General features: G+C 36.5%; 1 protein-coding gene across 1 annotated transcript in view; it reads right to left on the reverse strand.

The window, feature by feature from the left end:
- The window catches only part of mapk9 (mitogen-activated protein kinase 9), a 35,479-nt gene that overhangs the window by 4,261 nt on the left and 5,190 nt on the right, over window positions 1-26,028 (reverse strand). Inside the window, exons 2-11 of the mRNA XM_001919653.8 lie at window positions 16,804-16,955; window positions 16,264-16,393; window positions 13,406-13,464; window positions 7,600-7,738; window positions 4,679-4,844; window positions 4,511-4,582; window positions 2,761-2,943; window positions 2,385-2,509; window positions 2,189-2,252; window positions 1,828-1,899 (exon numbers count right to left, since the gene is read on the reverse strand). Of these exons, the coding sequence (XP_001919688.1) occupies window positions 1,828-1,899; window positions 2,189-2,252; window positions 2,385-2,509; window positions 2,761-2,943; window positions 4,511-4,582; window positions 4,679-4,844; window positions 7,600-7,738; window positions 13,406-13,464; window positions 16,264-16,393; window positions 16,804-16,919 (1,126 nt within the window). The 5' untranslated portion in view covers window positions 16,920-16,955. The remainder of the gene's footprint in view (window positions 1-1,827; window positions 1,900-2,188; window positions 2,253-2,384; window positions 2,510-2,760; window positions 2,944-4,510; window positions 4,583-4,678; window positions 4,845-7,599; window positions 7,739-13,405; window positions 13,465-16,263; window positions 16,394-16,803; window positions 16,956-26,028) is intronic.

Below are 26,028 nucleotides of genomic sequence, written 5' to 3' on the forward strand. Positions count from 1 at the left end.
TAAGCTAAATGAGTGTGTGTGGATGTTTCTCAGTGATGGGTTGCAGTTGGAAGGGCATCCACTGCGTGAAACATGTGCTGGATAAGTTGGTGGTTCATTCCACTGGGGCGACCCCTGATTAATAAAAGGACTAAGCCGAAAAGAAAATGAAGGAACGAATGATTGGAACTACCAACATTCTATAGCTAATAAAATTACAATAGCGGTCACCGCTCTCATACAAGACATCATGTTGTCATAGAAAACTTCTACAGAGATTATAAAATTAAGCTTTGATTGTCTGTTATCATAGTTAATTAAGTCATTACCCTAAAAATACAACCTTTTTGGTAATACAACCTATAAATATATACAGTTAGGCAACATTAGACCACTTATGAATGAATCCATTTTTTTTTTCACTTTCACAAGCAGGGGAGAAGGTTTTTCATGGCACTAAACATGCTGTTTTGAAAGACATATCTTTGAAGATATGTTTTTGCCAACAGAAAGTTGTTTTGGTTAGCATGAAGTTGCTAGGCAAAATTACAGGGAAAAGTAGCAGACATCAAAATGCATGCTATGGTTTATCTAGGTAGAAATAAAAACTCTTTTGTGTTTTTTTTTTTTTTTCATTTTAATAAAATATCAATGTTAGAAGGAAAATACACAATTTTAGTAAAAGTCATGGAATTATAGATACAGGTGTTTTATCTTAAAGTTATTAAACAGCAAAAATTACAAATGGTCAAAATTACCACCTCTGTAGATCTAGTGATAAATAATATTAATTGATTTTTACATATTTACATTTAACTCAATAACCATCATTTTACAGCTTAAAAGCCAATGAAATAACCACATTTAAGATTACAAAAACTTTTATTATTAATATTGAATGCGGTGCCAAGGCAGCACTACTGCAAATAGCAGGAATGAGTTGCTCTTGTGATCTGATCGGTGCAGCAAAAAAACAACTTCGCTTTTTGAAAGCAAAGGTTTCATTCCTTCATTTTCTTTTTGGCTTAGTTCCTTTATTAATCTATGGTCGCCACAGCGGAATGAGCCACCAACTTATCCAGCATATGCTTTACGCCAAGGGTGTCCAAACTCTGTCCTGGAGCGCTGGTGTCCTGCATATTTTAGCTCCAACTTGCTTCAACACACCTGCAAGGATGTTTTTAGACTGCCTAGTAAGAGCTTGATTAGCTAGGCCAGTGTCTGATTGGGGTTGGAACTAAACTTTGCAGGACACCGGCCCTCCAGGACTGAGTTTGGACACACCTGCTTTACACAGTGGATGCCCTTCCAGCTGCAACCCATCACTGGGAAACATCCACACACACTCATTCACACACATACACTTCAGACAATTTACCTTACCCAATTCACCTGTACCACGTCTTTGGACTTGTGGGGGAAACCGGAGCACCCAGAGGAAAACCACATCAACACAGGGAGAACATGCAAACATTACACAGTAATGACCCAGCTGAGGCTCGAACCAGCGACTTTCTTGCTGTGAGGCTATCGTTCTACCCACTACGCCACCATGATGCGTAGTTTGATGCATGTTTCATAGCATTGCGATTTTTGCGTTTAGTAAAAGCTGTTTCAGATTGCGAGAGAGCTGGAGGGAGAGTGAAATCAGTGCCCTGAACAATGCTGGGCAGTGCAGATCAGTCAGACTTATTTTTTCTCTCATAATTTGTTCCATCATTAGTAATTACCTTAAATACGCATCATTCACTTTATGCATTATAAATCTGCTTTGGAATAAAAGTAGCAGCATAATACAGATTATTTAAATAATAAAAGAATAACTATTAAAGAAAATATGTGACTCACCTAAACACTCCTCTTTCAGTACCCCATTCTTGTTCCGCTCCTCCCAGTCCATTACTTCTTTATAAATCAACTCTGCAAGGAGGGAAACCCCACCCCAAGAAATCATTAACAGAGTTCAGTGGATTTCTATGTTTTTTATTTTTTTACAAACCCTTTAGCAAACATTAGGATTATGAACTTTTAATGTCAAAATCTTTTAATGACACAAAATCAACCCGATTACTGTTTATTAAAATGAGAACACAAATGACCTTGGAATCATTTAACCAATACACCACAATGATCATTTCTGCTGTAGACATTTATTTACATCTACAGGTAGCTTTTAACGGAAGATGTTGACAGCAGAGGGCGACTGTACCTTTCCACTGCTCGATGCTGTGTTCGCGCTCCTCAAGCTGCTTGTCTGAGATCTGTGGAGGAGGCTGAACACATAAAACAATCAGTACAAATTCAAGGCCCAAGACCTCCCTGACATCGTAAAAACGTCCCCTGTAAAACAGTTTGTGCAAGTCTGGGCAGGACAAAGTGACATAGATAGACAGAGGTGCACTGACCGCATCAGCCTCAGCTGGGTCGTACCACACATGAATGTAGGGGTGATTAAGAGCCTCCTGCACAGAGATACGGCATTCAGGGTCGATTACCAGCATCTTGGAAAGCAGATCTCGTGCTTGACTTGCTACATTGGAAAGAATAGAAATCGGGTGTCAAGTAAAGTTTACAGTTAACGGCATTGTTATCCCAAAAATGATAATTTACTCAGCCTTCCCTCATTTAGTTCTAAACCTTTATGAGTTGACCAGATTTGATACAAGTGGAGAGTGATTAAATGACAGAAATTTCATTCTTGGGTGGATTATGCCTTTAGGAGTGTGCTAGTGTAAAGTAGAAAAAGAAACAGACATGAAAGAAAAGCGAGGATGGTTTTACTTTTGATCTTGTCATGCTCCGTCTCTGATGGGAAGGCCCAGTCAGGAAAAAGCTCATTAAAACTGACTCCAGGAAACTGGGGTTTGTTCATCACATAGTTCCTTACAGTCTCCATCAAACGGTTCATAAACTCCAGAGAGGGGGTTCCCAGAATCTCGATCACCTTATTCCACTGGTCAATATCTGAGATCAGCTTAGTTAAAGAGGATGATGAAATTAAGAACAGTTGCTTTTTTTAAAGGCATCATTATCCCAAAAAATTTAACCATTTTCTCACCCTACTGTTGTTCCAATGTCGTATACCCATTCATTTTTTTCTTCAGACGCCAATATAAAATTTAAAAGATTTTTCATTTATTTTCATTAGTTTCCTTTTTAGAGGTCGCCACAAATCGGAATGAACTGCCAATGTTTGTTCTCATATACAACAGACAATTTAGTTTATTTGATACACTTATAGTGCATGTCTTTGGACTATAGGGGAAACCCTCGCGAACACAGGGAGAACATGCAAACTCCACACAGAAATGCCAACTGGCCTAGCCAAGATTCTAACCAGCAACCTTTTTGCTCTGTTAAAGATTTTATTTTTTTTATTAATATCCAGCTTGTGCTCTTTCATATAAAAGGCAAGTAGAAAGTACAGTATCAAAGTAAAAGTAGTAACAGTAAGTAAAAGTTATAGCATCAAAGAATGTATTCATGTACATTACTATGTAATGGTTTCTTTTCATTTGTGAGTTGGTTGTGCACAAAATCAAAGTCAGGATTTTTACTAATTGCAGTATTAGATTAAATGAAACCTCCAGAACATCTAGAATATATGGTATGACATGCAGAGGACCGTTTTTGCAACAAATTATTTCTCATTCTACTATTGTCTTTCCACAAAAGAAAGAAGGGCATACAGCATTGGTAAACAGTACTTTTTGCTTTTAAATTACCTATTCCCTTACTGAATAGAACAGACAATGGAGAATAAAAAGAAGATTAAGTATGGTTAATCAAAAGAATGGCCAGAGAGGAAAAGTTTGCAGAACTATTCAGAGGAGTAGTGTGTGGTTTAATTTATCAGATGAGGGTTTCACAGACCTCTGGAGGATCATGATGGAATTGCATGCAGTTATTACTAGAACAGAATAATGCATTGTACAATACAAGTTAAAAGTGTGGAAACATTAATGTTTAAAAAAAGTCTCTTCTGCATGCAAAGGCCAGATTTATTCGATCAAAAACACAAGTAAAAAAAAAATTGCTAAAACAGCACTCAGATTGAGATATTAGTTGTATACTGTGTGTTTTAAAATGTACTTTATTTGTCTGATGCAAAGCTTAATTTTAAGCATCATTGCTCCAGGCTTCTGTGTCATATTATGCTTCAATATTCATCTAAATATGTTCCTTTAAATAATTTTTCAAAAAAGTTATTTAGGGTATTAATGTATTTATAAAGGAAATTAAAAATGAAAACATCATCTGCTTCACAGTTTGGGGACAATTTTATTTCACTTTAATAAACAAGTTGAAAACAGTTACTCTAAATGTAAAAAAAAATAAAATAAAATAAAAATTCAGTTTTTAAATTTTTTTTTAAAGTTTTTATTGTATTTTTGATCAAATAAATGCAGATGAATATATATTTGAAGAGCATATTTGAAAAACTAAAACATAAAACTGACATTTAAAAATAGCATTGCAAAAAATGCAAGCTTAACTGCTTATTTTTCAGGTTTTAGAATTAAGTGGATACGATCAGTGCCCTGGAATATGACGCTCCCTTTAACCATTTCGCCCATGATGCAGCCTACAGACCAGATATCCACTGCAAAAAGACAATCAAATATTAATAACACAATTCCATTTCAATATCTTCATTGGCTCTGAAGGGCATTACCGCCAAAAAAAAAAACAGCATTACCGTTCTCCTTGTATTTCATGCCCAGGATGACCTCTGGCGCTCTGTAGTATCTGGTCACTACGTAAGGTGTCATCATAAAATTAGTGCAGGCGGTTCTGGCCAGTCCAAAGTCTAAGATCTTTAAAGTGCAGTCGGACTTCACCACTATATTACTGGGCTTCAGATCCTGAATAGCAAAGAGAATGCAATCCCATACTGTCATGCTGAAAGACAATCTCACACATTAACACAATGAAAGGTCTCAGTAGTTTAAAATTCACTTATTAAATCAAATTATTAGACTTTATTAGGAAATTTGGGGTTCTCTCCTTGAATATATGGAATTGTGTACTCTCTGGATGATATATATTTTTACATTCTTTCCTACTGTGACAGCTCATGTGACCAGGCTTTTAATTTTAGGTTTAAACAATTGTTCTGGTTGGCATTATTTATTTATTTATTTATTTTTATTTTTACAGTTCTAAGACATAAATAGATTTAGGGGTCAATGATTGTTACAATCATTTTGGATCACTTACCTCTACATGTTAAAATCAAGCAGCAACCTCCTGCTCTCCCTCGTGAAGCAAATACGGAAGTAACTGAAACTGCAATTCATCGAAATTCCGCTATCCCTGGCTCTATGTGGAGCAAATTTCTTTTTGAGCCCACTGTTACAATGGCCAACTTTACCGGGAAAAAAAGGTGTTTACAGCCTGGTACAAAAAACAGTTTTGGTTCATATAGCTGATATTACCCTTCATAACAACTGAGTTTTTTTTTTTTTATCTCATCGGTTTCATTTATTTTAAGTTATATTAAGTTTGCATAATTAAGGGTGTGGCCATTTGAGTGACAGCTAGGTCTCGCTGGTCGCCATCACTCCACCTCAGCTGATTCCGACTGATTAGCTGCTAAACTCTGCATATACATAATATTTTTGTTTTGTTTTATGTGGCTTTGCAAAATCAGTTGCCTTTTGGAATTATTTCTTACAATTATTAGATGATATGGCATGCTGTGTGCACTTAATTGTGCTCACAAACCATTCACGTGGCCTCCATTTCCCAGGTGAGTAAAATTCTAAACGTATATACCATATCTATAAATGTATTTGTTTTATTTAAAATTATTTATCATTTATAATGTTCTTTAGACCTGTAATGCACTCCAGAATCTGACATATTGATTAACTGTAGGCTCCAAAATTAAGTTTACATTGTGAACATTTACTACACAAACCACTAACTTGTAAATCTGAACCATTGCAAGTTTTTTTCATGTCTCTCATGTTACTCTTAAGCCTGTTTCAATCTTCAAAACTGAAAATAATTTTACCGGTGTATAGCCTATGGTTTATGGGTTAGTGTTTTTAGAATAATGCCTTAGAGCTATGAATTTTTCAGAAAAAAAAATGTAGACATGGCCAAGACGATCTGCTGATCTGCCGTTCAAACAGAGCAACAAAATGGGGAAGAAAGGCGAGTTAAGTGACTTTGAACATGGCTGGTCTGAGTATTTCAGAAACTGCTGATCTACTGGGATGTTCACGCACAACCATCTCTAGGGTTTACAGGGAATGATCAGAGAAAATATCCAATGAGCGGCAGTTCTGTGAGCGCAAATGCCTTGTTGATGTCAGAGGTGAGAGGAGAATGGCCAGACTGGTTTAAGCAGATAGACAGGCAACAGTAACTCAAATAACCACTTGTTACAACCGAGGTATGCAGAGGAGTAAATCTGAACGCACAACACGTCGAACCTTGAGGTGGATGGGCTACAGCAGCAGAAGACCACACCAGTTGCCACTTCTTTCAGCTAAGAACAGGAAACTGAGACTACAATTCCCACATGCTCAACAAAATTGGACAATAGGGTATATGCCAAGCTAGTGCTGTTCCCATGCTGATACACTTCCGGTGACCTGTTATTAAGAACTTTCCATAATTTCCATTTTATACGGTTCCTTTTACAGCATCGATGTTGTAATGTCATTAAAATACATTCATTTAAATATACTTTAGCATTTATTTGGTTGCTCAAGCAAAACGAGACAAAAAGCTGTTTACTCGCACGCACCCGTCAGAATCGGCAGGCTAACGCAGAAGCTCCATTGAATATACTGGGGTAAAATAAATGCTCATATTATAACGATATGGCTGGGGAAATGTAATTTAATGCAGTGCTTCTTGTACAATCTGAGACCCACTTTAAATCGGATATCACTCAGTCAGTGAAGATCGCTCATTTTTAAAGAAAACAGACCTTAAACGCACCGGATTTTGCATTGGCATTCAATTCGCCGGAAGCGCTTAACCCAGGTTATTGGCAAATTAAAAGTCCTATTAGCATGCTTCGGCATATACCCCATAGAAGATTGGAAAAACATTGCTTGGTCTGATGAGTCTCGATTTCTGCTGCAACATTCGAATGGTAGAATCAGAATTTGGCATCAACAACATGAGTTCACTGTACTCAAATGACCTCCACAGTCACAAGATCAAAATCCAATAGAGCACATTTGGGATGTGGTGGAACGTGAGATTCGCATCAAAAATTTGCAGCTGACAAATCTGCAGCAACTGTGTGATGCTATCATGTCAATATGGACCAATATCTCTGAGAATTATTTCCAGTACTTTGTTGAATCTATGCCATAAAGAGTTAAGACATTTCTGAAGGTAAAAGGAGGTCCCAAACCGATGCTAGAAAGGTACTTTATTGTACCTGATAAAGTGGCCAGTGAGTGTATAATACTAACAGTAAAATTAGTCGCAACGTCGTCCTATTACCATAATAATAACTAAACAATAAGCCAAATATTCATTTTAAAGAAAGTTTATGTGACTACATGATATAATGATAATTTTTCCACACATAAAATGGCAAAACACTCATTTAGTGACTCTCATTGCAGCACTACAGAGAGATCCTCTTACCCTGTGAATGATGCCAGCAGAGTGTAGATGTCTGATGCCACACAGGATCTGGTAGAGCAGGTAAGACATCCTCTCATGGTCCAGATCCATGTGGATCACCTGACAAAGACTAGCATCCATCAACTCCATCACCAAATACCTGACCAAAAAAACAAAACATATACCCATCGGATTCTCCAGGGTTTTCTGTGCTCACATTCAGCTCAGAACATCTCTTACATGCATAATACTGATGAGCAAAGAATAAAACAACCCCAGATCCCAGACCTAAAACTTAAAGACAGCAAGAGAAGTGCTGTTGTTAGGAGTTGTAATTAATCTTGATTTAATAACATATCATTTCAGATCCTAAAGCTATAATTACCACATGCAGCAGCGGTACAGTGTAATTCATCAGTTCTTCGTGAGAGCGCATTGTGGTCTCAGCAAAACCATGAATGCTAATAACCACTCCTGGGACCAAAACACCTATTCACCCAGCGTTCACCTGATCTCAGATTACATGAAATGACAGGGTACCTCCGTGAAGTTGGCACCCCATAAAAACAAATAATCCCCAAAACTATGCCATTCGTTTGTGCTACGTTTGTGCTGATTTGTGCCGCAAAAACGAACGTTTGTGCTGGTTTGGGGTCTGAGATATTAAGCATTACTTTTTTAACCGTGTGACGTCACTCTCCACCCCATGTTGCGCAATTGACTTCAAAACAGCACGGGTCGTTTGTGCTCGGTTTGTGCTGGTTTGTGCCGTTAAAACGAACACGGTATCTGTTTTCCTCTTTTAGATATAAGCAAAATATTTCGGGAGCCGTGACGTCACTCTCCACCCCATTTCCTCCAAATTGCACAAAACTGGTATCATTCGTTTGTGCTGGGTTTGTGCTGGTTTGTGCCGTTAAAATAAACACTTTATCTATTTTCGTTGTTTAGATATAATCAAAATATTTCGGGAGCCGTGACGTCATTCTCCACCCCATGTTGTCTAAATCACACCAAACTGGTATCATTCGTTTGTGCTCGGTTTGTGCTGGTTTGTGCCGTTAAAATAAACACTTTATCTATTTTTATTGTTTAGATATTGCCTTATCAAAACATTTCGGGAGCCGTGACGTCACTCTCCACCCCAGGTTGTTTAAATTGCACAAAACAGGTGTCATTTGTTAGTGCTGGATTTGTGCTGGTTTGTGCCGTTAAAATAAACACTTTATCTATGTTTATTGATTAGATATTGCCTAATCAAAACATTTCGGGAGCCGCGATGTCATTCAGCGCCCCATTATTTCCTCTAAATTGCACAAAACAGGTGTCATATGTTAGTGCTGGATTTGTGCTGGTTAGTGCAATAACAATTAACACTTTATCTATTTTTATTGATTAGATATTGCCTTATCAAAACATTTCGGGAGCCGAGATGTCATTCAGCGCCCCATTATTTCCTCTAAATTGCACAAAACAGGTGTCATATGTTAGTGCTGGATTTGTGCTGGTTTGTGCAATAACAATTAAGACTTTATCTATGTTTATTGATTAGATATTGCCTAATTAAAACATTTCGGGAGCCGCAACGTCACACAGCGCCCCATTATTTCCTCTAAAATGCACAAAACAGGTGACATTCTTTAGTGCTGGATTTGTGCTGGTTTATGCCATTAAAATAAACACTTTATCTGTTTGTATTGTTTAGATATTGCCTAATCAAAACACTTTGGGAGCCGCGACGTAACTCTATATTGCACCAAACAGGTGTCATTCAGTTGTGCTGGTTGTGCCGTTAATAAACACTTAATCTGTTTTCCTTGTTTGGATTTAACCAAAATATTTGGTTAGATTTGTGCTGGTTTGTGCCATGAAAATGAACAACAGATATTTATATTTGTGCACATATGTTACTTTCGTTTGCTCACAAATTGTGCTCGTTTGTGCTGCAAAAATATTATGTGTAAAAAAAATAATATCAGATCATTAAGAGGTCTCTCCACCCCAGTTGCTACATATTTACTAAAATAGTCTCATTTGTGTTATGACATATTTAAAAAATTGCAAATATATGACAGAAGATTGTGATACAATATGAGGCATATTAAATTCATAGGCCTACTTTCCACTGACTGGAAATCATCCACCCGCACAGTTGGCCTCAAATTAAAATATAATTCGGATATTTTTTTTGGAAAAAAATATCTTTTTGAAACAAATTTCGCATATAGTTTGTCTCTTTAAAAGCCGCTTTTCCAATCGTTCGGACCCTTTTGTATGCTGAACTGTTAGGCTCACATTCCGTGCTAAACCAGGCAAGACAGCAAATCAATTTTATTTGGAGGGAAAATGACCAAAATTTAACGTGATAAATGAAAATGATTGGAGGGGAAATAAATGTATCAAAAATTTTATACATTACAGAAAAATAAACAATGATAATAAAACAATAATAGTGCATTTGTATTATAGTGGCAGAAATATATTTTTTGACAGGCCTTGGGCAAAGTAAGCGTGCACTTTCACTAATAAAAAATATAGCACTTAAATTATTTCATTTTTAACAATCAATAAATTACACAGAGGTTTTATATCAAAAGTTGATAAAAATATAAAATATACATTTTGTTGGTAAAATAACCATTTAAACAATGGCTGCTATTTATTTTAGTATTCAAACATTAAATACCGATTTTTTTCAAGTTGAATAAAAATGAAAATGAAACAACAGCATATCAGGATGTAAAGCATATTCATATTAAAGCAATTCCTGGTTGAGATTTTAGAAAATATAGCTACCCAGTATATATTAAAGATCACAGAGAAATTACATGTCCCCAAAAATGTCCAGCTTATATTTAACTGAATTGTATAAATATTAAAAATTGCTCATTTTGTTTTTATTAAACATTTGTTATTTTTTATTAGCAAAAACAATATCAACATTTAAGAATCTATATTTCATTCATTCATTCATTCATTCATTCATTCATTCATTCATTCATTCGACTTGTTTATTGGTGCATATATAGGCTATAATTTAAATTATACAACAGTACCTTGGACAGCTACAGTGCCACTAAAGCTTTCAAACAAAAGTCCAAAAAATTAAAGTTTTAAAGTTTAAATTAATTTTCTCCGGTGACGGCCGACATCACAACACGCCGTATAACCGTCCTTCTGGTGGTAGCCTATAGACGGCATTAAATTACAAAACAAGCTGTCTGGGCCTTGAATTAAAAAAGTTTAATTATTTCCTCATTGTTTAAAGAGTCTACAAGTTATTAAATATAAAATAAATATAATAATATTAATAATAATGACAATAATAAGAAGATAACTAAGGATAACTAAAATGTGACAAAATATTACATGTTTATCTTTTATTAAACCAAATCAAAATGGTCAAAATAACATCCTACAGCCCGTGATAAAAACGCACAGTGTTTACCAATTAAGTGAATGTAAATATTTTATATGATTGTTGTTATTGTTATCATTATTATTATTAATTGTAATTAATTAATCAATTATTTATTGTTATTTTATTGCCATTTGGACATTGTTCTTTTACTGTATGACAAACAACACAATCACGAAAACCAAAACTTATCTGTAGAAAACGCAGAGCCTATGTGTTTGCATGTGTTATAATCTATTTTTCCCCATAAAATAAATATTGACTAAATAAGTCCACTAAAGCTGCTTTACTTAATCATAAGTGGTAGGCCTACCTACCACAACAGAAAAGTTTAGGCTGCTAGTTTAAATACGAAAGCAGCCTAATATGGACGACCAGATGATAAGAGTATTTAAGAGAAAATCGCTGCATGGTTAAACAGGTAAAACAAAATGTATATTAATACATTTTTATAAAATTAATAAATAAAATTAATAAAAATTATTTATATTTTTTTGAAATTATTTTTTTCCCCTATCGTTAAGCATGCTGGCTACTCATATGAGACTAAAACGAAGTAGATAAGTAGCAGGGTTGTAGCCAATTATCTTTATATTGGCCAAGCCCTTTTACTTGGAATAAATATGTCAAAATTATGTTCGCATCCTTCATGCTTTTTCTAATAATAAAAAGATCTCAGGATAACCTTGGCCTAGGCTATCTAAAAAAAAAAGCATCTTAAACAAAATTTCTATCAGCCCAAACAAATTTAAATATTTTAAAATATGCGGGTAGCTGATATCATTATCTTTCATTCAATATTTTAATAAAAGAAGCAACACTAACGAAACTTTCAGGTACAATCCAGCACAAATGAAACGCACACAAACGAGACTCTTTTAGTAAATATGTAGCAACTGGGGTGGAGAGACCTCTTAATGATCTGATATTATTTTTTTTACACATAATATTTTTGCAGCACAAACGAGCACAATTTGTGAGCAAACGAAAGTAACATATGTGCACAAATATAAATATCTGTTGTTCATTTTCATGGCACAAACCAGCACAAATCTAACCAAATATTTTGGTTAAATCCAAACAAGGAAAACAGATAAAGTGTTTATTAACGGCACAACCAGCACAACTGAATGACACCTGTTTGGTGCAATATAGAGTTACGTCGCGGCTCCCAAAGTGTTTTGATTAGGCAATATCTAAACAATACAAACAGATAAAGTGTTTATTTTAATGGCATAAACCAGCACAAATCCAGCACTAAAGAATGTCACCTGTTTTGTGCATTTTAGAGGAAAAAATGGGGCGCTGTGTGACGTTGCGGCTCCCGAAATGTTTTAATTAGGCAATATCTAATCAATAAACATAGATAAAGTCTTAATTGTTATTGCACAAACCAGCACAAATCCAGCACTAACATATGACACCTGTTTTGTGCAATTTAGAGGAAATAATGGGGCGCTGAATGACATCTCGGCTCCCGAAATGTTTTGATAAGGCAATATCTAATCAATAAAAATAGATAAAGTGTTAATTGTTATTGCACTAACCAGCACAAATCCAGCACTAACATATGACACCTGTTTTGTGCAATTTAGAGGAAATAATGGGGCGCTGAATGACATCGCGGCTCCCGAAATGTTTTGATTAGGCAATATCTAATCAATAAACATAGATAAAGTGTTTATTTTAACGGCACAAACCAGCACAAATCCAGCACTAACAAATGACACCTGTTTTGTGCAATTTAAACAACCTGGGGTGGAGAGTGACGTCACGGCTCCCGAAATGTTTTGATAAGGCAATATCTAAACAATAAAAATAGATAAAGTGTTTATTTTAACGGCACAAACCAGCACAAACCGAGCACAAACGAATGATACCAGTTTGGTGTGATTTAGACAACATGGGGTGGAGAATGACGTCACGGCTCCCGAAATATTTTGATTATATCTAAACAACGAAAATAGATAAAGTGTTTATTTTAACGGCACAAACCAGCACAAACCCAGCACAAACGAATGATACCAGTTTTGTGCAATTTGGAGGAAATGGGGTGGAGAGTGACGTCACGGCTCCCGAAATATTTTGCTTATATCTAAAAGAGGAAAACAGATACCGTGTTCGTTTTAACGGCACAAACCAGCACAAACCGAGCACAAACGACCCGTGCTGTTTTGAAGTCAATTGCGCAACATGGGGTGGAGAGTGACGTCACACGGTTAAAAAAGTAATGCTTAATATCTCAGACCCCAAACCAGCACAAACGTTCGTTTTTGCGGCACAAATCAGCACAAACGTAGCACAAACGAATGGCATAGTTTTGGGGATTATTTGTTTTTATGGGGTGCCAACTTCACGGAGGTTGACAGGGTCAGCAAAAACGCACCAATTTACAAGTTCAAAACTTACAAATCCTGGAACTCCTCCAACGACTTCTGGGGTGTGAAGACGTTAAGCAAATGGATGATCTGGAAAGAAAAAAGTGAAGGATGAGAAACAAACCTACATAGAGATGTGGACAAAACTGTTGGTAGACTTCCACTGAAGAAAGAACAAACTACAGCGGTCACCGAAATAACAATGATTAATAAAAATGTATTAAAATTAAAAGAATGAAAATCAGATATTGCTTTTGAATTGTGGTTTTAGCTGAAACAAAATTGAAGGGTACCAACAATTTTGTCTACTTCTTTATAAGAAACAGCTTGGCAACGAAGGCCAGTGTCTCACAACTCAATTTTAAGTTCCTGTAGCTATCAAATGAGGAAACGCTTTACAATATAGTTGTGTTAGTTAATGTATTTATTAACATACATTTAGTATAGTATTCATCTTTGCTAACATTAGTTAATAAAAATAAAGTTGTTCATTGTTAGTTTATGTTGTAACAGTGCATTGTTGTTTTCAAGAATGAATTTGGATTTTAATAATGCATTAGTAACTAGAACTTAATAATAAATGTCATACAAGTATTGTTCATTATTAGTTCATGTTAGTAAATAGATTAACTAATAACCTCATATGTATATTTCATTACACTTAGTACTTGCTGATTAATCAATGTGAGTTAATGATAAATATGTTACATTTAGCGCTTTAGGTTTTAGAAAAGTGCATTATAAATCAGGCATGTGATCAGCCAAGGACAAAAAAGAAGACGAAATCGTTTAAAAGCCTTAAAATATTAAGTCCAGTTGAATTTAGTAGCCTAATATACTTAAACATTTCACCCTGAAAAAAATATCATAAACTCTTTTTAGTGATGTATCACTTTCACTTTCCTTCAGCGTTGTCCCTGCTTTTGAATAGTTTTAATTAATTATAAAATACATTTTTATCAATTTGTAATAGCTTATCATCTAAACATTCAGGTTTTAAATTTGAGGTGCCCGGCTCTAGAACAGGTGATTTGCAGAGGATAATAACAAATGTGCAAACTGATTTTATTTATAATGTACATAGAGTGCACATGATAATGACTTGCAATGGAGAGAGCGGAAGAAGCGTGCACAGCTGCGCATGAATTCATTCATTCATTTTCTTGTCGGCTTAGTCCCTTTATTAATCCGGGGTCGCCAAAGCAGAATGAACCGTCAACTTATCCGGAATGCAGCGGATGCCCTTCCAGCCGCAACCCATCCCTGGGAAAGCTGCGCATGCATTTAAAACTATTTCATGATCAGTGGCTTCCTCGTTTGCGCACATTATAGGACTACACAATGTCATTTTACACAATAGTCTAAGTAGGTCTACAATTACATCCCTGAAAGATGACCAGAATGAAGCAGTTACTACTTCTTCCTGTGCACAATGATGAACACTGTAAGGGTAAACCATTAGGTAGTCTGCTTTGATGACGAAGAACCACGCTGACAAAGTTGAAGGCAACTGTATGTAGTGTGAGTACGCCCTTTTTTTGGCGAAAAGAGCAAATGGTCTGTTTTGAGAATGTTTATGGTACCTTTCTAGACTTTAACTACTACTTTTTCTACCTTTTACTAGACCGTTCCTGTCTATGAAGGATGAGGGAGCTCTCAGATTTCACTTAACATACCTTAATTTGTGTTCAAAAGAAGAACGAAGGTCTCAAGGGTTTGAATTACATATGGGTAATTAATCAATGACTTTATACTTACTATTTATACATGTTTTAAGGCTGAACCCCACACTACACTCTTTATACAATTTTCTAAGACAGGCATTAACATTTTTACACTTTTCTTTCTTGTTTAAACACTCTCAAAGTTCAAGCCTTCATAGAAAATTTCAGAATGAAACCAAAAGCCAAAACCTGTTGTTGGCGCAAACATTCACACGGTCGTAAAAGGTTTATAAAGCTTTTTAGCTTTTGTGCGAATGACAGTTGAAAGTAAAACACAGACGTGCACATTTGCATGTTTTTTAAAATGAAAATATTCAGATGACGCACTGTGGGGCTGCAGAACTATAAAAAGTGTCCCAATTCTAAAATGCATGCCACTGCGTGGTGTACCGTGGCACAGCGCATCCGGTTTGTGACCACCTTTATAATGGTCTTGCTGCAGACAGTTACAAGCCTTTTTGCATCCTTCTTGGAACTTACACTGCTAGCAATCAGCAATTTATGTTAATTTGGCAAGCTAAACGCATTCTGAACTGTAAGGAGACACAGAGGACATTGATTGAAAATGGTTTACAGCCAATCAGGTTGCAAAACACAATGCTCTGTTAAAAAAAAAAAAAAGCATGTCAAATTGCACAAAATAATTCCGCGAAACTGCAAAGCCTAGAAAGGTTATAGCGAGGGACCAACATGATTACATTTAATTAGCCAATTAAATGTTTAAAAGTCGTTTAAAGATAGCACCGATGACATACGATGCAACACAGATGATTGCTTCAGAAAAATTACATTTACACAAAACACACAAAACAAAAATCATACCACCAAAATAATGATGAGGCTCAAACTCTATTACTGATTATAAATCTTTGACAAAACTCTATTGATTCAAGGATTACATTTGAATTTAGCCTATGCCAATAGTGTGTGTTTTTGTGGTATTCCAATTCTTATTTACTTGTTTTTTTTTTTCTAAAATGAGCTGTTTGGAAGTAACAGGAGAGAAATGTCAGAGCTAGTTGTTTTATTGACTTCTTTACTGTTCGAGTGTGACAGAACATTCCTGGGGAAAAACAGCCTGTGACAGCCTGACTGAAATGGAGCTGTTTGAGTGTGCAAACAAAATGTACTTTGAGTGGAAGAGTGCACTGTTAAGGGGACGTACGTTCTTGTGGTTAACACACTTGAGCAGAACCAGCTCTCTGTAGGCCCTCTTTGCATGGGTCTGGTTCTGAAAGGGCCGGCTCAGTTTCTTCACAGCAACTGGGACGCCAAGCACTGTGTCCAGAGCGGAGCTAAACACAAAAAATGGGCACATTAATGTAATCACAGTCATCACTGCTGTTCCTATCACCCAAGTATGATTTATATTCATATTCAAATTCATGCATGGATAATGTCCCTTTGTTCCTCAATCCCCTTTAAATGCCATGTCATTAAGGTATTGGGACAACATTACAGCAAACAGTGTTTAGTGTCCATCTCCTGTGCTTGGATAAATAATTTAAACATGCAGCTAGCTGTTCATTACTGCAGCTGTAAACCAGGCGTTGAAGCCTCTAATGAGACATTCAGGTCAATGACAAAAACACATCTGCTGCGCTCATGACAAATAGAGACAGCCAATGCCTAATGGGATGTGTGATGATGACATCATTTAGCATGGAGGCAGATAAAGCTCTGCTAATTCCAGTCGCCCACTCACCAGACGATACCCTGGGCACCGGATCCGATGGCGCGGAGCTGCTGGTAGCGTCTGAGGACGGTAAAGGTGGAGTCGCCCACCTGCACGCTGTAGAACTGCCCTTCCCCCTCAGTCATGGCTCCTCCCACTGGATGCCTCTAGACGAATCGAACCTGAAATTCATAGGAGTAAATGAAGAGCAATGAAGAAATGATGTGAGACGTGGCAGTGATGACTGCATACTGATCTCACTCCCCCGTGTTTACGGCACCGTGTGGGGGATGACATTGCCGATGACTCATCCAAGGAGAATCAGATACAGGGCAAAGCCATACTGAATGAAACACACGATACCCTACCTATAGGATGCCATTAGAGACAGGAGTCAAGCCAGTGATGTGGTAGATAAAAATCACAGTTTATTGACCAGGACATTCTTAATGGATTTCAGCCAACATAAAACAAAAACAAAAAAACTTGTGTTTATCCTAAACAGACTTTGCTGAACTAATAAAACCTCTGTTTACAATTAAAGGGATTGTTCACTCAAACATTTTTTTATTCTGACATTATTTACTTACCCTTGACTTATTTTAAACCCGTTTTGCTTTTTTTTTTTTTTCTGTTGAACCTGAAAAAAGACATTTTGAAGAATATTGGAAACCTTTAAATATTGTTCATATGCAAGCTATTTTTCCAAAATTGAATGCGTCCGAGAGCTACTTGTGTTATGGTCACTGTTTTTTTTTTATTAATTGTACACTCACCAGCCACTTTATTAGGTACAACAGCTTTTTACGCTTTCGAGCCCTGATACAGTAAATGAATAAAGGCAAGTTACACACATAATTACCACCTGTCAATCACTTTTCTTCTTGTGAATAGGCAGTGATCTGTGTCGTTATTATGGCGTCGGTAAAAAAAGGTGCACAACCAACAGGAACCAGCCAACAGTATCTGAGGTGTTTGCTAAAATGACTAAGTACTAGTGTGAAAGTAAAAGATTGAAGCAGTCTTAACTAGGTTAATTAGGTTAACCAGGCAGGCTAGGGTAATTAGGCAAGTTATTGTATAACGATGGTTTGTTCTGGAGACAGTCTGAAAAACAATTAGCTTAAGGGGCTAATAAATTTGACCTTAAAATGGTTCATAAAAAATTAAGAACTGCTTTTATTCTAGCCAAAAAAAAAACAAAAAGAAAAAAAAACAACAAAGGGGGGCTAATAATTCTGACTTTCACTGTATATATATTTACAGTAATTTTTAAAATGTTTTTAAGAAAACTTATTTAGTTCATCAAGGCTACATTTATTAAATGTAAAAAATGTTAAATTGTTAAATATTTATCAAAATTTTAAATAACTGATTTGTTATTGTATGTAGTTTCAAATAAAATTATTACTCCAGACATTATTGCTTTTGTTACTATTACCATTAATAAATCATCATTCTCTCTTCATATAGCCGTATATATGGCTATTACACGATCATAATAAACTGTGATATAGCCTGGGTCGTTAGTTCGTTGCATTGTTTTGTTTTCTCACTACAATCGATCCGCTCAGTAGGGCAGAGACTGTATTTGCACACAATTGACAGACAGTCGCAGCACGCAGCTCTGGCTCAATCTGTCAGGCATCAAGGCAGCACTGTACACTGACCCGAGCGTCTCGCACGCTGGCTCCGGGCTATCGGGCAGTCCTTATTGTCGAGCCCTGAAGGTTTAAGCTCTGTCGATGGGTCTCCTGCGTCTGCACAGTTTAACAAGCACTTCAACAAGCGTGTTTTTTCCCGCTTGGCAAGCCAAGCTGACGTGACATGGGGGCGTGGCAGCATCGACGATTCTATTTTTTGATTCGATAATCGAAATCGAGCATAAATTTCGATCGATTTTCGATTAAAATCGAAATCGTGACACCCTTAGACGTGCTACATTTCAAGCACTTTTTTATGTTTAAGATGGTTTGGACTGTATGCACTAGGGATCCATCATTCTCATACTCAAATCTAGTGGTGTAACGGATCACAAATCTCATAGTTCTGATCACACTACGGTTTCTGAGTCACAGATCGGACCATTTTTCGAATCATTTTTCAGATTATAATTTTTCATTTAAAACAGAGGAGACAAATGTCATTTGCTTTCCATTTATACAAAAATATTATTGCAAAAACCATTGGTTTAACAAACAGAACTTAGAACCTGTAATTTTAAGAAAAAAGAACCAGCTGCAAAAAAAAAGCAAAATATTCAATATGATAAATCATCTTTGCTACTGTTGCTGATAATGCTAAATATAGAAATCTATCCAATACATCTTGTACAACATATTTATTTTCCATTAATGACTCAACAATTCATACATAAAACATCTTGCTGAGTTATAGGTAGATCCTGTTTGAAAACATATTCAGGGACATCATTTTGATCATCTTTCACCAACGTCAAACATTCACCAGTCAGTGTCAAGTTTCATTAAATGGTGCTTTTAATCTTTACCATAAACATCAGTGTTTATATCTGAACTATAAACTGTTCTCCCAGTACTTCTGTGTTATTTAACTGTTTGTAAGAACTGAAAAGGTGTGAAAACAATCTCTCTGTAATTGTTGGAAATGCTGGATTAACCTACAAGTAAAAAAAAAAAGTTATCAATTCGCGGGTCACATGCGTTCTGAACTGTGGGCTGTGATCCATACGGATCACGGATTAACCATGATCCGTTACACCCCCACTCAAATCAGTAGTGGTTTCGATACTGCCATTCGGACAGTCAGATCATCAGAGTGATCCAAATGCACTGTTGTGTGTAGCATTCTAAGATATTCCATATCTTCAGATGAATATTTTAGTCCAGGGGTGTCAAGCTCAGTTCCTGGAGGGCCGCAGCCCTGCACAGTTTAGTCCCAACCCTGTTCCAACACACTTACCTGTACGTTTAAAACAAGCTTGAAGGGCTCAATTAGTTTGATCAAGTGTGTTTATTTAGGGTTGAAACTAAACTGTGCAGAGCTGCAGCCCTCCAGGAACTGAGTTTGACACCTGTGTATTAGTCTCCACATTAGTCTAGTACAAGTTCACATAAATTATTTTCTTTGCAACAGCATGTGCACAAAGAATGCGTGCTGTTACACAAACTGCTAATGCTTGCTTTAACCCTAGTTTACTGTTCAAATTTACTACCCTTTTGTTATGTTTGTGGCTGTTTGTGCCTCATAGACTTCCATTTATAATGACATTTTTTCACTGTCAACAGTAAATACAAAAAACATATTAGCTATTCCCAAAAGAATAAACAAGGGACAATCAAGAATGCATGATTAAATGCCGTCAAGGCTTTTAATGGAACTCAATGGGGCAAAAGCAGCACCAAACATAAAGAAAGTGTATTACATTTGCCCAGAGTCAGTGTGTTGTTGAATTTTTTTTTACAATTTTCAATGGATTTTTTCAAAATATGTGTCAAAATAAGAGGTCAACTATAATCATTCCTTGATCTGAATTGCAGAGTAAGTTCTGGTCAAATTAAGACTCAAAATCACAACAGAGTGGACGAAAACATCCCCAACATCACACAAAAGAGGTGTAAAGATTAATCTGTGATCTGTACGAATCAAAACCCACAGTTCGAAATGCAAGTGACACAAAGATTAATAATTTTGTTGAACTTGTAAGTTAATTCAACATTTATAACAATTGCAAAGAGATCGCCTCCGGCGTCATTTAAAGCACGTGTATGAAAGCATTTTAGCTTCCCTGTAAAATATAATGATGACGAAAAAAGTTGTGGTGGGACCTAAATGCTTTCTTAGGTTATTCATTAAAGGTGTTTTCTTTCACTGTTTAGCCAGCAATAACGCATACAGTGACATTCAAAGATCGTGATCTTAATTCAAACCTGCACAACATGAATGATAAATGATAATATTTGTATGGTTATGGTTATTTAGCATTATCAGCAACAGTAGCAAAGATCACATTTCCTATTTAATATTTTCTTTTTTTTCAGCTGATTCTTTTTTTTTTATTATAAAAATTACAGGTTCTAAGTTATATTTGTTAAAGCCAATGATTTTTGCAAAAATATTTTTGTATAAATAACAAATGACATCGTCTCCTCCCTTTTTCGCTGATTCAATGTTCCAATCCATGACTCAAAAACTGTAGTGTAATCCGAACCATGAAATTTGTGATGTGTTACACCACAAGCACACAAGGATTAATGCAATTCAAACCTGCAAATTTTATGCAATAGCAAGAATGACATTTGTGCTTTTAAGGTCATGGCACACCAAGATGCCAAAACCTGACTGTGGTATTAGGCTGTGTTGCTCCACTCGCTGCAAGTAACAGCCAACCAACATGATCTGCACCTGTGGAATAACCATCCACACCAGCAGGTGCCAGTAAGCCAAAACGGATAAACAGATGTTCAAGAACTGCAGATTGTTAAACTGCAAATAAACAGCGCTTCTTTACAGTTTTCCCCTTGTTGTCATGTGCATGCTGTTATGACCTCCGTTTTTTACTTTGCTCAAGCTCACCAAGTTGAGCAGACACTCCAAGTGAGCTGAAGTAATAATTGGCAATTCAACATGGGGGACTGAATTCAGTTTTCCGAAAGTCACAGATGGAGAAACCAAAAAAAAAAAAAACAGGCAACCAGACGCTCAACAGCTGTGGTGATATTTATCCAAGCGATTAAATACACAAATGCTAAAAATCGGTTGAATAACTGATAAATTATAACTGATAAAATGTATGCCATCATTTTAATTAAATGAATGCACCAATGTATGTATTCTATACAACATGCATTTCACTAGTTCAGACAAAAGGACAAATGCATTTTTACCTCTGATGAGTCTAGTAAAGACAGCCTCAAGCCGATGAGGCAGATTGCGTCATTGGACATGCCCTAGTCCCTGCTTCACTTTACTTCCAAGTAATCCCTCAAACACTGACGCAAAAAACCTATATTTCAAAGATTTTTTTCTTCCTTGTGTATTATTATTTAACAAACTCACTGTGGGCTCTAAATTTCCTGTTTTCCTTTCATGTCTTCACTCTTCCCCTTCTGAGAGCAAAAGATGCTACACCGCAGCAAGCACTGCATCTTCAAATATCAGAAAATATCCTACATGTAAACAGGTTCTCTAGTGGGATTCAGTCTTTCCAACAGATCCTCCTCCTTGCTGCTGTCATTTTTTTATGCAACAGAAAAAATCCCAAAGTTATTCGCAACTTCTATTATAAAATGTTCAAGATCAAAAAGGAAAAGCAAAATCCCTCTGTGAATCATAAATAAACCCAAGCTGCATTTAGACAACTTTCACATCAATAAAAGACAAAGCTAACGTCTCACACATTAAAGAAAAGCTTCAACGGTGAGCTGGAGCTTTAGAATCATTAAGCTGCCTCCTTAAAGCCATCAGATCCAATTTCACCATGACTAAACATTATCTGTTTAAAGCAGGCCCAATAATCCAATCCCGTAATGAAGCAGGAACATGGCATAACAGTATGTGGGATTAAAATAAGTAACCTAAAACAGACTACATGAACTGACAAAAGAATAAGAAACTTCATATAATTAAAAAGTTTGTTACTGTGTATAACTAATAATGTAACACTTACATGTAATCTAGCACCTCTGTTGGTCTTGAGGTGAAAGCAAATTTAGAGTGACAAGATCAGCAGAGCTTGTCAAATTTCTGACAAAAATCAGCTTGAATGCAGTTAAGACTTCCAGTGTGATCCACTAGAAAAGCTCCTAGGTTTAAAGTAAAAAAATAATGAGAAAGGCAAATCAGCTGGCTAAATTAAACATATATATATATATATATATATATATATATATATATATATATATATATATATATATATATATATATATATATATATATATATATTTATTTATTTATTGGCTATGTAAACAGCAATTAGACAACTTTGCTTGAGCATGTACCGCTCACTGCTTCTCTTGCTTGGTTTGGGCAGCACAAACCAAAATGACCTGACTGACAGGCAGATAGCATTACTGTCATATCAGTTATTTGAAAAACTTGTGCAATGAGACATCAACAATGTTGGAAGAAAATCATAAGTTAGAAAATGCTTTTCTTTGATTTTTTTCTTATTTCTTGTAGGGCTAAACAATGTATCGTTTGAGTATCGATATTGCAATGCGTGTATCCACAATAGTCACATTGCAATCATAGATTGTTTAAGATATTTTAAAATGCTTATATAAAATATACATAGAAGTCAATGGCGTAGTGGTTGTGCATTGACACATGGTGACCAGAGTTCGATTGTTAGGGGCTAATGCCCATGGTAATATCTCCAAAAGGCAAAAAGTTCGTAGGTGACAGGCCAGACTAAGTGTGGTTCAAAAACCCCTTATAAGCACCATAACAGCACGGACTAGAGCTCGTATGTGAGTGCCTGTTTTATCCCACAGAACCCTGCGCTCTGTTAAGGCTTGTCTTGTCCCTGTATGAAAATGTAGGGGTTTGGTTTGCATTGACGGCAATAAGTCAGACTTGTTTCCAGTGCATTGCTGGACTGGGCTGGCCTTTGTCACCAATTCTGTTCAGAATATTTATGAACAGAATTTCTATGCACAGCATTGGGCTAGAGGGGGTCCGGTTCGGGGATCCCAGTATTTCCTCTCTTATTCCCAGATCATGTTGTTCTGTTGGCTTTATCTGCACTGGGGTGGTTTGCTGCCGAGTGTGACGCGTCTGGGATGAGAATCAGCACCTCCAAATACGAGGCCAGGGTGCTCCACCGAAAACAGGTGGTTTACTATCTCCAGGTTGAACAAAAGTCCTTACCCCAGGTGGAGGAGTTTAAGTATCTTGGGGTTTTGTTCACGAGTGACGGAAGGATGGAACATGAGATTGTCAGGCGGACTGGTGCAGCGGCAGCAGTAATGCGGTCGATGTAACTGTCCGTTGTGGGAAAGAAGGAGCTGAGCCAAAAGGCAAGGCTCTCAATTTACCGGTCAATCTACATTCCTACTCTCACCTATGGTCTTGAGCTTTGGGTCATGACTAAAAGGACAAGATCTCAGATACAAGTGACCGAACTTAGTTTTCTTTGCAGGGTGGCAGGGTGCACTCTTATAGATAGGCCGAGGAGCTCTGTCAACCGGGAGGAGCTTGAAGTAGAGCCGCTGCACATCGAAAGTCAGCTGAGGTGGCTTGGGCATCAGTTTCTGATGCCTACTGGACATCTACTTAGGGAGGTCATCCAGGCATGTCACACCAGGAGGAGGCCTCAGGGAAGACCGAGAACACACTGGAGGGACTATGTCTCTCAGTTGGCCTGTGAACACCTTGGGATCCCCCGGAAGAGCTGGAGGAAGTGTCTGGGGAGAGGGAAGTCTGGGGTTCTCACCTAAGACTGCTGCCCCCGCGACCCGGCCCCGGAAAAGCAAATGAAAATGAATAAATGAATGAATGAATACTGTTACACTCCCAAAAACAACATTTTATTTTTGCTCCGTCATATTTATATATGTTGCAATTTTATATATATATTATGCTGATGCAAAGCATAGAAAAAAACTTGATCCTCCCAGTCAATCTAAAATAAAGAAATCCTTTTAAATATCTTCAAATGATCTGGCGAAATTATATTCATATCGCAGCAAAATAAAATATCGCAATGTCCGATTTTCCCAATATAGTGCAGCCCTAATTACTTTTACATTTTTCTAACTCTTAAATTAAGAAACATTTCCTAGACAAGTGAAAAGTTCTACTCTATTTTTAGAAATAATCAGTCAGAACAGAGTTTTTCCCTTAAAACATTTGTTAATATGGTAAGTATAAGTATATTATTTCAAAATATTTAATATTAAAAAAATGATTTTTTTTTATATTTTCGAATAATAAATATAAATTAGAATATTTTAATGGAAAACAAGATTATTTTAACCTATTGAAAGAATATTTTTCTTGTTTTAAGGAAAACATAAAGATAATATTTTTATTTGACTAGAAAATGCTTCTAGAAATCAAGAATTATTTATCTATTTGGACTAAAAATAAAACAAAGACTTCTAAGAAAAGCATTGGTTTTTCAGTGATATACTTTGCAACACAAACTGGATGTTCCAGATATTTCAGACGAAACCACAATTCAAGTTCCTGCATGCATTTCTTATTTGGACAAATGCAGCTCACAAATCACAAAGACATTTACAGTCAACTTTCTAAATGCAAGCATTAAATGTCTCAAGCCCCTCTTATCATAACATACAACTGTGCTCTAGCAAATACACCAGACTGATCCAATGATGCTGTACGACATGAAAAAGCTTGAGCAACACGATGCACACACCGTACGGCTCTCAGCGGTACATGAGTCAGCTTGTGCCCAGCCTGAATTACAGTCATGCTGCTAGGCCATGCTGTGCTAAATCACAGTCAAAATGGCCTGGCTTGTTTTTAGCATGGTGTAGCCGACAGGACCACTAGCCTAAATTTTTATCTCTGCTTAAGAGCTGTTTCAGGGCCATGTTCCCCCATTTGAGAGAAAAGACCATTTATCAATGCATCCCTGACCATTACGACCAAACCATATCCTGACAAACACGGAAAATAGGAGGATGTTCATGGAGAGATAGGATCAAAGCATTAGAATTAATTACTTTAGATCCATAAGTGGTACAGAGTCTCTGCATGTAACTATGAACCTGTTTTCAGTAAAATGGGTCAGGCAAGATGCATTCATTTAGTTTATACTTGATTTTAATATGTGTACATGTGTTTGTGGTCAGGATTTGACGAGTGGCATCCATCTTACATTCACTCCATCACTTTCACATGATCGTTTACATGTACTGTGAATGTACAAACTGTTGACTGTAGCAGTGTCCACTTGTGATCTTACTGACATAAGTGATTGATTACAAAAAAAAAAATTCTTCATATCTTAATGGGTGGGTTTTGCCCTAAAAATGGTCTTTAAAATCTGCAGATTTCTGCATGTGCAGATTCCGTGTGGGCCTAGTTATAAGTAACGTGCTGTAAGTGCAATGTGTCATGTCTGTAATCACTTTACTTTAGTAAGTACAACATTTTAATTCACGGCCGTTATGAGGGTAGTATGAATGGAATTTGGCCACACTACATCTGTCATGTTGTCCTAATCATATGACCTATTTGCATTGCTTTTCTTCCATTAATAAATTGTAACATGTGGCCTTATAAGATAGTAAAGTCTCCACTGGA

The sequence above is a fragment of the Danio rerio genome, chromosome 21, assembly GCF_049306965.1.
Source record: "Danio rerio strain Tuebingen ecotype United States chromosome 21, GRCz12tu, whole genome shotgun sequence".
Taxonomy (NCBI): Eukaryota; Metazoa; Chordata; class Actinopteri; order Cypriniformes; family Danionidae; genus Danio; species Danio rerio.